Consider the following 12,899-nt stretch of genomic DNA (forward strand, 5'->3'; position numbering starts at 1 on the left):
TTCAGAGGGCTTGTGCAGAGCCCCCCACATGGTGCGGGGCAATGGGGGGCAGCAGGGATCACCCCCAGCCACACACCAATGGTGAATCTGGCTCATTCCCAGAATGCCTTCTGCTCTGCCCTGCAATGGGAGGTCCATGACTTAAAGCCTAACCTCATCTCTCATTCCAGGACAAGTTTGGCTATAAGGCTGCTAGTAGCAAGACCCATGCATGGGGTAGTAAGGGAGTGGCAGGCTCCTCAGAGCACCAGTCTTCTTGCACTGTAAAATACCAGCACTCATTCATTCATTCACTCATCCTGGCCATGTTCCATCACAAGAAATACCTTAATGAAAACCACAGAGTCCCTGGGATTTCCAAGGGGCTTTCAGGTGCACAAGCCATTATTAATCTCTTGTTAAAAGGCTCAAACCTAGCACTTACTTTACTGGCCCCTATTTATTTACCTTGGATTTACACAGTCAATAATTCATCTTCTGCTTCTCCCTCCTCCGCCTATAGCTGCCACTCACACAGAAGCTCAGCACCAATGAAATCTAGCTGGGCTCTCATGATCCTCTGTCCTCTCAGCTGGCCTGCAGAGCTTTTCCCAGGCAAGTGCAGTCTCTGTGTTTGAAAGCTGCAAATGTCAAAGAATTGGGCCTGACAGCTGTCAATGAAGCTTGACGTTTGGGAAAGGCCAGGCTGCAGCAGCACAGTCTTCTGAAAAACAGAATCCTTCTGCTAACCTCTACCTCCAAAATGGAATTAGAAAGACAGAAGATGCAGAGGAAAAGAAACAGATGAGAAATATACAGGGAGCCTGAAAAAATAGAAAAACAAAACCCCTTTGCTAACCTCTACAATTAACAAAAATCTGGTTGCTGCACAAATTTACAAAGGCTTTCTTTTCATTTTAAAAGGTTTCCCCCTCTCTTTGTCTCCTGTGACATGTTATTTTATTACAACTGCTATATGAAAGCCAATACAATCCATGATCCTAAAGAATCACAATGTGCTGAGCATACACCCACCTAAATATTTGTAGAGACGTTTAAACTCATCCTTCCCTGCCCCTCTTAAATTTGATGCCAGCTTAGGGATCATGTCCTCTTCTCAGTCCACAAAGCAAGCACTGCGCAAGCACTAGAAGTGTAAGCTTCCTTCACTGTGTGACAAGTGGAAAGACCAGTATTAGCGAGTTGACAATCCAGTGGTTGATTTTCCAGACCCATTCAGAATTTGGCCTTTCTGCTGGGACCTTTTGTAAAGGTGGTAATTGGTGGGAGAGTGGCATCCCCCAAAATGCCCAACTGTTCCAAATTTTCCAGGCAGTCTTAATTCGGTGTCTGTGTCCCAGTGTCCCCAAGGACTCCCTGAGATGGGATATCTGTCCCAAATTTGAAAATTGGTCCCAGATCAGTGCTCAGTAGCATCCTGCTGCATCTGCTGAGAGGACATAGCACAATGCTAAATAACAAGTTCACCTGGCACAGCACCCAAACTAATTAACTCAGTCTCTCAACTAAGCTAATTAGCTGCCCCAAAGCACTGCACTCAGGTGGTTACAGCTGGAAGAGCTCTGTAGGCCACAAGTGGTTCCAGAAATCTATGGAGCATGCAGAACTATGTTCTTGATTTTATTCCTGAAATGCAAGACGTTTCAGTCATCTCTGTTTACATAGATGATAGCAGCTGAGATCTACGTCTGTTTAGTTGGTTGTTCCTAATGTTGATAATTACACATCATTTGCCATATTTGATCCTACACATACTTTAAAATGGAATCCAGTGATTCCAATTTCAAAGTCTGGCCAATTTTGAGCTGTGTATTGGAAAAGTGTGTATGTGCATGCACAAACTCGAGGGGAAAGTGTATTTTCCCTGCTCGTGCCTCCAAAATGACTGAAGACATTTATTTCATGTTTTAAAAAAATCTGTGTAGATAGAAAACCACTAAAAAGACATTTTTCAGGAAGTCATGATTATATGGAAATGGGTTCTACACAGAAATCTTTTGTAAATGTAACAGATGGCTGCCAAGTAGAAGTTTTAATGTCAGTAACTCTCAGTGAGTGTCAGTTTCTGTTGTGGTGAACATCTGGATTTATTGGCTTAAGAAATAAACATTGATCAAGGCAATGCCAGTGTCAGCAGTTCCAACAAGGGATAATGGGGAAGATTCTCACCAGGTATAAGTTGTCACAGCTCCATTGCTCTGACAGTCTACACCAGCTGAGAATCTGCCACCATCTATCCTGTTGCTCATGGAAACATAAAGCCAGTATATGTGTTGTTATGGACAGTCCAAATGTCTCCATCATAAATACCTGAGGATCCCCAGATTATGACCATGTATTGCCAAAGCATAACCAACTTTCTCTGTCCCACCTTCAAGGAGTAGATATGAACTACCAGTCCACAAAGAAATGAACACCCAGTGTTAACTTCAGACAAGCTTAGCAAGAGCTGGATATTTGGTGTTTGCCAATTAATTCATCAGAGGTTGATCATTCACCCAATCAAGATGCAGTTATTTACATATGCACTCCATTAATTAACATGGTTCTGGACTCTAGAACCATTTGGTTTCTCAGAGGGCAACAAGATGAACTTCTCTATACATTTGAGAGACCATTTTTTCAGTTCAGTGGTATAGCCTATCAGCCAGGGGAGTTTTTGATAGCAGGGGGCCTTTACTTCCTTGGAGAGCCTACCAACCCCATTCTACTCCTGAACAGAGATTTTTAAACTCATATTTGTTGAAAGTAAATTTCAATCTGTACATCTGATTGTGAACTCCCGATCTTGTCTGTTGCTGATTTAGTTACACAATTCAGTGACACAGGGAACAGAAACAATGCTACCTGACTTAGGCAACTAACTGCTGTAGCATGAACTGCAAAGTGCAAATATTTCCCACAAGTTGCTTGCAAACAATTTTCAGTCCAAGGATTATTTGCTGAAGAAAGTCACTAATAAGTTAGAAGAGTGCAAACTGGACAATGTTGTTGTCAGCTGACAAATCCAGTAAAACAGAGCAGTGAAAGCTGTTTCTGCTCCTTACCCACAATCCTTTCTAACACTGAGATGAGAATAACGGGAGCCTGCAAAAACATAGAGTATGATAGGATGCAGAAAGTATGTGCTGTCTGACATAGCATAGCACAATGTTGCAGAGGCATAACCAGGCAACCCAGTGCCTGGGGCAGCAGCGGCTGCTGGGCTCCAATGTCCATGGCATGGCCAGTCTGTAGCAGCAACAGCTACTATATTTCCATGCCCCCACCCCCCTCCCAGCCCCAAGTCAGTGCCCCGGGCTGTGGCCTCAGTCACCCCACCTTAGTTATGCTACTGCAATACTGCATTGCATCATTTGTAGGGCCCTGAGAAAATCGTTGATTCCATGTAGAAAATTTGCGGCACGTGTGCGGTTAAAGTATAATTTTTCACAGAATATTCATGGAACTACCATTGATCTTGGCAAATGGGTCCTGGTAGTCCCGTGAATATTCTATGAAAAATGATATTTTACCCGTGCGCATGCCGCACATGCAGCAGACCCATAAGGGGTGGGGGGAAATATTATTTGAGAGCCTGAGCCCCACCTGACCCCCGCCCCTCCCTCCCACAGGGCTCTTGTGGGGCCAGGGCGCGCTGCAGCTGTAAGCAGCAGTGGAGGAGCGGCTGCATGCCAAGTGCTGCTGGGCAGTGCGGGACAGAGGTGTTGTTTTAAACCCTGTTAGCCCTGGCCTTCCGCCACCTATGGCAGGCACACGCACATTGGCCCCATCCACCTTGAGAGTCCCTAAGTCCTGGCCCTCTAAAACCTCTTCCCCCTTACTCCCTATACAATTACCTTCTTCTGGTTGCCTAGCTGCATCCTAGCCATGCCCCCAGCAGCCTCTTGCATGCTGGAATGCCTCAAAAGCCCGGGTTTCCCCTTGCAGGCTGGAATGATGCCAGCCTGCAAAGGGAAACCTGTGCTTTTGTTCTGCATGTTTTTCTGGCACAGGCTCATGACCCTTAAAAATCATGATGTGGGGCTAATTTCACAGTATCTGCGCAATCCACAAAATCACGATTTTCTCAGGGCCCTAATCATTTGCCAGATCTCAAACCAACCTTAGTTCCTAGTTACCCAAGTGCTTCCTCCTCTGATGTGACCCATCTCAGAAGTGTCACAATCCAGCTGAGAACTGGTTCTTGCCTGTTCTAAACTACACACCTGCAAGTTAACCCTGTGTTGTGTTGGACTCCTCACAGGTGCCAAATACATTCAATACAAAACTGTATTTTATTTTTTTTTTACTGGCAGACATCAATCCAATACACCCACCACACACTGTCAGCGAGAAACTACCAGATGCTTTGCAAGTGCTTTCAGCTGCCTTGTGGCCATGACTCTGCACAATGTTTGTCCTGCTTCAACCAAGATCAGGACAACAATAAGGAGTTTCTTGGATGGGTTAGAATAGCTGCTGACCAACAGAAAGGCTAGGGGTGGAGGTGGGGGCAGAAGAAGAGGATGAAGCATCTCTAGAAAGATAAGAGGCCTGCAACAGATGGCATAATCAAGGAGGTCTCTTTCAAAACTGGTAAAGCGACCTTGGAATCACCCCCAACACGGGGAAGTTTCTAAATAATCCTTAGCGACTCCTGTTGTTGATGCCTACACATGCGGTGAATGGGCTTTTCAGAGGAAGGCCTCAATGTCTGTCAGCATGTTGGATTGTATGGAGCTAACAGCCCTTCATGGACAATTGATTCCCTGGCCCTGTGCCCAGAACATGAAGAAACCGGGAACGTGTTCATGAGTGAGTAATCACTAAGCGCTGACTCAGCATCATGTCACTTACAGTCAACTCATCCAGGCTGACACGAAGAGAGGGGAAAGGTCACTAGTAAAAACCTCTTCCACATCCCAGTGTTTCACCCATCCCCATGCTAGGTAAAGGCCTATGTCAGATATCCCCTCTGCCCCTGAAAGAGCCCCTGCATTTAAGTGTCTGCCCTCCTGACCTGTCTGGTGGGGGTTACCTCCATAGCTCTAGGCTTTGGAATCCCCCTGTCCTGAGGTGATGAGCAGGGAGCTCCCTCCAGGTACATTAACAGGTAGGTTCAAATCAGCTGCCCCTGCTAATCCCTTTGGGAGCTGGAAGGGAACTATCCCAATGTGACAGGCTGGAAGCTTCACCTGCCTATTTATGTTGGGCATATGACATGGGATTTATCTGCTTTGTCTCCTCCAGTGGAGGAGAATGTTCCTGCAAACACCTTTCTTCACTATGATGTCCACCATCCCCGTAGAGGGAGCCTTTTGGGGAAGCTGTCTCATTATGGACTATAAAGAACCCGCATTCTAGTCAAAAGAGCTGTGGTCTCCTCACGACCCTTTGAAGGACAGTGGCAAAAAGACAGGGGACCTAGAAAGGCACGACTCCGGGGCATTGGTGACTGTGAAGCATCTGCAGACTCAGACCAAGCAGCTCCCTCCTAGCTGCACCAAGTATGCTACAGGACAAGTCTGTACAGGTGTCTGTCCTCAGGCAACACATCACAGCCAGAGCCCTCTAATCACCGAAGAGGGCTGCAAAGTGATGCTGGATAAATCTAGTTGTATCCCAGGATACTCTGTCTCCACCCTTGACTATCTGAATACATCCACTGGGCCCAGGAGCTTATGAATGCTCTCATGGTAGTACTGAGTCAGGCTAGCCTTCCCTAGTCCCTGCTACCTCAGCAATCCCAGCCAGGCTGGATAGGATAGAAAGGGAAGAAGAAACGTGAATGATGCAGCTGCTGTGAAAAGCACACGATCAGGCCTGGTATGATCTAGCAGCAGGGGAGAGGAGCATGTTGAGGGCGGGTGCAAATGATGGCTCAGAGGAGTAGGAGAGGTCTTGCTCACTGCATGGATCCTTTCCAAGGAGTCAGAGGAGCACCTTCCCCCACTCCGCCCCACCCAGCTACTCTCCTGAATCAGAGCCCTTCAGCACATGACTGTCTATCACACGCCCCACCCCAATGCACACACTAGCTCTAGCAAGCGCGATCAGGGCTGCTAGCAGCAGTTGCAGAGAAGGGCCAGATAATGGGATTTCACCAGGTCAAAACCTTTTAGGGCTAAAAAAGTTAAAAATATTTACATAGCTATGGTGAACAGCAGAGAATCGACCAAGAGCCTCTGAAGGCTCATCAGTGAGTGCTGGGTCACTGAACAAGGCAGGGACAGACACCAGTGAGTACAATCCTGCTGCTGGACCATTAGGAGGCCCCCAAGTCAAACTCCTGAGACCACCTCTAACCAGAAAACCAGCCCCCCACACCCCTTGCATATAGGCCATAGGACCTTGCCTTATGTGTTTGGCACTATTGGAAGCAGCATTGCATCTCACTTCATTTCAAAGTACAAAGTCAAGGTGCAACTGAGACTATGCTGAAAATCCACTGGGAAACAGATTCCACCTGCTGCTTATTCCTGCCTGAGAAGTGACACATGTACACTGGCAAACAGAACATCCCTGGCTTCCAGGTGGAAGGGGCAAGGAGGGACTCACTCTCCACTAAATCTTTTTAGGTCCCACAACAGCTTCTGGCACTATGGAACCAAAATCCATGGCAAACTTTCCCTCCCCCTTCGTTACAGTTCTTCCACCAATGGGACATTTCTAAATAGAAGATTTTCATCTTTCAGCAATGCCAGCAATGGTCAAAAACACCCCACACTACACCCCTTACAAGACACCTTCACCTCCATCTCCTCAAAGCCAGGAACTAGCTGTCATGAAGGTGAGGCCACTGGTTACCTCTCCTAGTGGAGATGGAACAAAGCGACTGAGACTGGTCCTGAGAACTGGATCTCAAGAATGAAACACAAACACAGGCACTCACTGGACTTGCCTTTCTTCCCTGCTGCCTCTCTGGCTTTTGCAGTCAGACAAGCAAAGAGAAACTCGCATGCTCTTTAAAAGCAATGTGAAACATGTGTCTACTGCATTCATTGCCAGAAGTCACAGGTGGGCAATTGCAGACAGAAGTACACTCAGGCAGCAGGCACTAGAATGAGACTGCTGGTCTCACACTTCTCCTTGTTTCATCTCATCTCCTTGGCCAGCCCACATGGAAGGGGGCAGCCACCTTCAACATCAACAATGCAGTAGTTTCTTTTTAAACTTCTGGAAAGCATGAATGTCCCCATCATGCTTGATCACACAATTGCAGCGAGACTCAGAGAATCAGGATTCCTGGGTTCTACTCTGAGATCTGTCCTCAAGTGCATGAGAGACTTTGATTCACATTCTATCACTGTCTCAGTTTCCTAATCTGCAAACTTTGAAGTAATAGGAAAGACAAGCTGCAGCCCTTATTCATTAGACCTTGGATATTAGAATTTGTGCTTTGAGATCCACAGATGACAGGAGCCATCTGTTTCTATATATCAAACTAGCTGCTTTAAACAGACCACTGTTTCAATCAACCCACAAATAAATGCACACATGCAGAAATGGATGGAGTTGCAGTCTGGATTTTTCTTTGCTTTTTGAATACCCAGGGTCACCAGTTTTTATTTGCTCAACTGTCGGATGCGCCCTGTCCAAGGATGCTCACACTGGACACTAAAGGGTACTGCTCCTTGCTTACCTTCACAGATCATCACACTTCTCACAAACTCACCCAAAGAACATTTCATTCACTTGCTTTCACATTTTCTGTGTGAAACTCAGTCATCTCTCTCAATGCTGAACTCCCAGGTGGAGTCAACAATCCTGTCACACCCAGGATTATCCCCAATCTGGCAACAAGTGGCATGGCCAATAATTCCAAATAGTTCAGAGAGGCTACAGAGGCAGATGTCCCCAGACACGGTCCTAAAATACAACTGTAGTACGATGGGTCAGCAAGTAATGCATTGCTTCAAACTGGATTCCTACACAGAATTGAGCGTGTTTCTGCTTTTGATAACGATTTTATAAAGATAGCAGAAGCCAGCAGTCATCTCCAATAAGGCATTTTTAGAGGACCTGGTGGGGAAAGGTCTTTCTAGATCCTAGTTCTAAAACTCTAGTAAGCACCCTATTTCCAAGACAAATTCAGATCAGCTCCTCAGCTGAACAGCGTGCCATTTACTTCTTCTTGGGCAGGGTTCCCACACACTCTCCAACTTTTCTTGTTCACTCTGTCACAGTCCCAGGGGCAGGGTAGCATCCAGCCTCCAGCCAAGAGGAGGGTAACTCCATCCAGCATGTTACAAGTGAGCTCCTCCTCTTTCACTTGAAGGTTAGGCATGTCCCACTGTGCCAACTAGGTGAGTGGGGGCCCAGCAATAGAGTGGCCTGAAAATAAACTCCCAGCCCCAGGTAAGAATTAGCAGAATTATTCAAGTTGGACCTCACTGGAGCAAAGAATCTGGTTCATGAATCTGCAAATCACCCTACCTACCAGTCTTTTGGCCATACCACTAGGCAGGCTGAAGGAGAACTTACCCACTGAGGACCACAATGAAGTCCATGACGTTCCAGCCATTCCGCAGGTATGAGCCCTTGTGGAAAACGAATCCCAGAGCAACGATTTTAATCCCAGCTTCAAAACAAAAGATCCCGATGAAGTAAGGCTCTGTCTTCTCCTGCAGAAAGGGACCCAGCACATTGGTAAGAAGGGGAGAGGCAGCAAATGTCCAGGGCACATGTACAGCTTGCAGCCATTTTACCAGTATTTAACACTGAGCTGCCATGCCCAAAATTCCCTGCTGGGCCCCATTCAGAGATCCCCCTTCCCAGCACATGCCTAAACCCCTCTTTAACCCACAGCACTGAATGATAAGCTGTGGAGTTCTGCCACTGTCTCACTTGCCTCCCCCTCCGATGTCCAGCTGGCAAAATCTTTCTGAAATCCCCATTTATAGTGTCCCAGGTCCACCCAGAGGACAAACTCCCCTATCCCCAGGTATTCTACAGGAGGCAGTGGAGGGGTAAAATCTTCCTGAGGCATAAAAGTTGGAGAGAAAAAAAGCTCCCACCCACTTCTGTCCTACTCCAAAGCCAGCCCAGGATCTCCATAATCAGGCAGATAGCAAAGGGACTGCACCTGCAGCTTTCTGATAAGCAGTAGGCATCAAAGGGTTAAACCTCAACAACTGAGGTCATGTGCATGTAGCAAACTTCCCAGGCCCAGCAATGGTACCTCAAGTGCATGAGGCTGCTCTGTAGAAGCTGCCTCCTAAACCAGGAGCCCAGGTAGCCATGTCTGCACAGCACTTCAAACAAGCTATTTAGCACCCTGAGGACCTGAGGCCCACCTGAGCCTATACTGCTTCCAGCATAGGAGACAGCCTTCCTGGATCAACATGGTACACCTGAGGGCACTATTGAAAGGCATGGTAGGTTTACAGCATACACACAGCCTGATGGACTGGTACGGGTTCCTCACCACGCTCAACACCCACTAACACTGAGACAACCCCAGAGCTGATTCCAGAGGAGAAGGAGGGTATGAGAGAAAGGCACTTACTAATCTTCGGGACATAGGTGTCTTGTCATCCCCCGGCAGGTGCTGCTCCAGCGCCAGGACGATGCAGTTCGCAATGATCGTGGCCAGAATCATGTATTCAAAGGGAGTGGGAGGGTGAGTTAAGGAACTGGAGTAAAATAGCAGAGGTGGAACAAGCCTCTAATTCACTGCCTGCCTTTCTTCCTCAGCCTTTGTCACTTCATCTGCTGGGCACTGTTTGTCAAATAATCATCGTTTCTCCCTGCGTGCACACACAGAGGGAGCGGCAGGGAGATAAGCTTTCATTTACCACTGCTCCTGAGCATCAGGGTAAGACCTACTGACAAAGCTTTCTGGAAATGACAAAAGCAATGAGGAAAGAGCCGAAAGCACCACTGAGCACTTCTACACCTTCCAGCAAGCAACCCGCTGGGGCCCAGCCCTCCCCTGTCACCAGTCAACAGCAAAGCCAGCACTGGAGACCAAAGGGGGCAAGTGCCCATGGTATCCAGTATACCAGGTAGCTGCCAGAAAATCAAGTCAAGCTCCTCAGAAAGGAGGCAGGAGGGATCCTTAAACGGGAAGCATGCAGGAAGCAGGTTCATATCGTCTAGGACCAGAATACAGAAACAGGTATGTACAAAGGTAGAAGTTTGCTCACAAGCCCCACTTTGAAGCCCAGATGATCTGTCACCTGAACCAGCAAATTTGCCAGGCTGGAATGCCAGATTCAAATAGCCCACTATTTCCAGGTTCAGGGAAGTACTTTACCTTCTTCTAGCCAGGTCTCAGCCAGCCAACCCCCTGCTGTCAATTCCACTAACTGTGGTGAGAAACAGCACATTCTCTTGTAGCCTTGGAAAATCCTTTCTAGCCTTGTGCATAGACTCACTCCTAAGCCCTACCCCATCCTGAGGCAGAGCTTTCCTCTTCTCTGGGGACATGCCTACCCTACAGGTACTCATGATGGCTTTAAGAACAGCTTCCAGGTTAGAAGTTAGCCTCAACTGACTATTTATAAAATACTGGCTCAGCCTACCATGCCTGGGAATTACATGCCAGCCCCTACCCTGCCATTTTTGGCTGAGATTTTAGAAAAAAAGCAGTAGTGAGACAGGTAGAGAAATACTGGGATAACTCAGGTCTGGTTTAAGCAAGGATGCAGTGCTGACCCTCCCTTGTCATGACCAGGAGTGAAAGCCTCCCTGCAGTGAACAGTGAGGATGTGTTCTTCTCTGCTGGCGTGCATGGGTTTCTCAGTGAAGTCTGATAGAGCTGCTTGTCATTTTCTGTTGTATTGCGCATCTTATCCACCAGATGCAACTGGAGAATCTCATTTAGGCACACCAGTTTGTATCACTGGCGGGACTCCTTTCTGGCCATATAGTTCAGATTATACTTGGCATTACTCAGCAATCAATACTTGCTCCAATGCTCTTTAGTTTTTGCATGGACCCTCTGCAAGCATTGAGAGAGATTTAGACTGGTTGAGACACCTCTCTTTATTTTCCAGGATTTGAAGGGGGGATATAGACATCTTGGTGCTTGCAGGGGGAAATGTGATTTTGGATGGGTGGGAATTGACTTGAGATAAAATTACAGTTCTCTAGGCCAGAGACTCTCTTGATAATACTGCAAAGCATAGCACTGAGCACAGGAGTGGTACTTAGATTATATTAACCCACACAAAATGCACATGCCATTTTGTATTGCAGGGTGTTGTTATATATGGTTTTAGTTAAATAGGATTGTGTGTGCATTTATATATATTATATATATAGTATCTTGTTTTCTGTTCCCTGCCTGGGTAAGCTGGAAAGGGACAGGAGATACTGCACATGGGCAACTACCTAGGGCTTTGTTAGGCCTGTTGTCTGAGGATACCCCTGTTGTTTAGTTTAAATAAAAGTGAATGGGGGTCAGCCACATAAGTAGGAGTCATCAGACCCCCAGCCTAATTGGCTAACTGGTCAGTGTTCTCTTTTTTAAATTAATTGGTTAAGAGGAAAACTATAAGCAAGACAAGCCCCGATTGGAAAAGCTTGTGTGATGCCATGTATATAGAAACTTCTCAACTAAGATGCAGCTCTCTTTTTCTCCAGGGGCTGCTGAGACCTGAAAAGCTGAATTGGGAGCTGGCAAAACTGCTCCCCATGGGGGTCTCCCCACTTCACTGGAGAAGTGAACTGAAGCTATGTGAAGGGAAAGCCTCAGGTACTGGGAGAGAAAGTCTGTCTCAGGGCTTAATACCCTTATTCTCTCCCTCTTCTTTCCCCTTTTGTTTTTTCTGGGTTTTGAGTGGGATAATACTGTGGGAGGTGCTAATCCCTGAAGCAGACTAGCCAGGGTTGGAGCCTGGAATGTTTTAGTTGCTGTTGCAACTTCTTTTGGTTCCAGCCTAGCTGTGTGGCTGAACCCCAGCTGTGGTTTGCTGGCAGAGCTGGGCCAGGATTACAAGCCTAGTGTGCTTTAGGCCAGGGCTGAGTGTCTGGCACCTATTAGTTGGTGTTGCAACATCTTTTGATTTCAGTCTAGCTGTGTGGCTGAACTCTAGCTGTATGTCTTGCTGGCAATTCTGACCAGAATTAAGGGCTTGGCAAATCTGAGCCAGGCTTAGGGCCTTTACTGGGATAATGCCATGGGGGTATTAGTCCCTAGAGCAAATTGACCAGTAATGGAGTCCTGCCAGTTATTGGCCTGCATAGGCCTGACGCCCTTTTTGTTGTTTCATAGCTAGGGGATTTTGTTTATGTGGGACACCCTAGCCAAATTCAGTGATCCCAGATTTCTCTGGGGGCTCAAGCCACAGTAAAACTTGAACCTGGCCCTAGTTGATGCTGACTGGTGCCTAGCAGAAGGGTTAAAAAAATACAGCAGGCAAAAGTTCTATTGACTGGGCCTGAGAGATGAGAGGATGAGAACTGCCCCCTGATACCTGCCCGAAAACGAGGAGTCATCACAGAGAGCTACCATGCTTCAGGATGTAAGGATTTTCTAAAGCTTTGGCTTTTGCTCAGCTCTGCTCCCATTCAGTTCAGTGGGAATGATCTGAATGAGGCCAAAAGGAAGCCAACGTTCAATGGTTCTGAGTGTTTGAGGACCCTGAGTGCAGCTAGGCATCAGGGATCAATGTCAGAAGATTCAGTGCTAGTTGTGCTTGCAGGGGTCACCATGCTGACTCCTACCTTAGTTCTGCCAAGAATGCCAACCAGAACCTGCTCATTCTCTACTTCCCCATGAGCACTAAGCCGAGCAGGGAAAAATCCCACTCCAAAGCCATAAAGCTCCTGCTTTTTCCTCCTCCAAATCACTGCCTCCATAATGAGTGAGGACTATCCCTCTGAAAATGAGTTGCCAGAGGGAGAGGTCTGCCAGTGTTTGGCTATGGACTGGCTAAAACCCACCACACCTGTTTGGTCTTGTCCTCATT

At 47.1% G+C, this 12,899-nt stretch overlaps 1 protein-coding gene across 1 annotated transcript in view; it reads right to left on the minus strand.

Moving 5' to 3' along the window:
* CACNA1E (calcium voltage-gated channel subunit alpha1 E) overlaps positions 1 to 12,899 on the minus strand; it is a 275,570-nt gene that overhangs the window by 190,790 nt on the left and 71,881 nt on the right. The window contains 2 exon segments of the mRNA XM_025206160.1: positions 8,467 to 8,606; positions 9,491 to 9,596. Coding sequence (XP_025061945.1) covers positions 8,467 to 8,606; positions 9,491 to 9,596 — 246 coding nt within the window.

Source organism: Alligator sinensis, unplaced genomic scaffold, assembly GCF_000455745.1.
Source record: "Alligator sinensis unplaced genomic scaffold, ASM45574v1 scaffold471_2, whole genome shotgun sequence".
NCBI classification, from domain to species: Eukaryota; Metazoa; Chordata; order Crocodylia; family Alligatoridae; genus Alligator; species Alligator sinensis.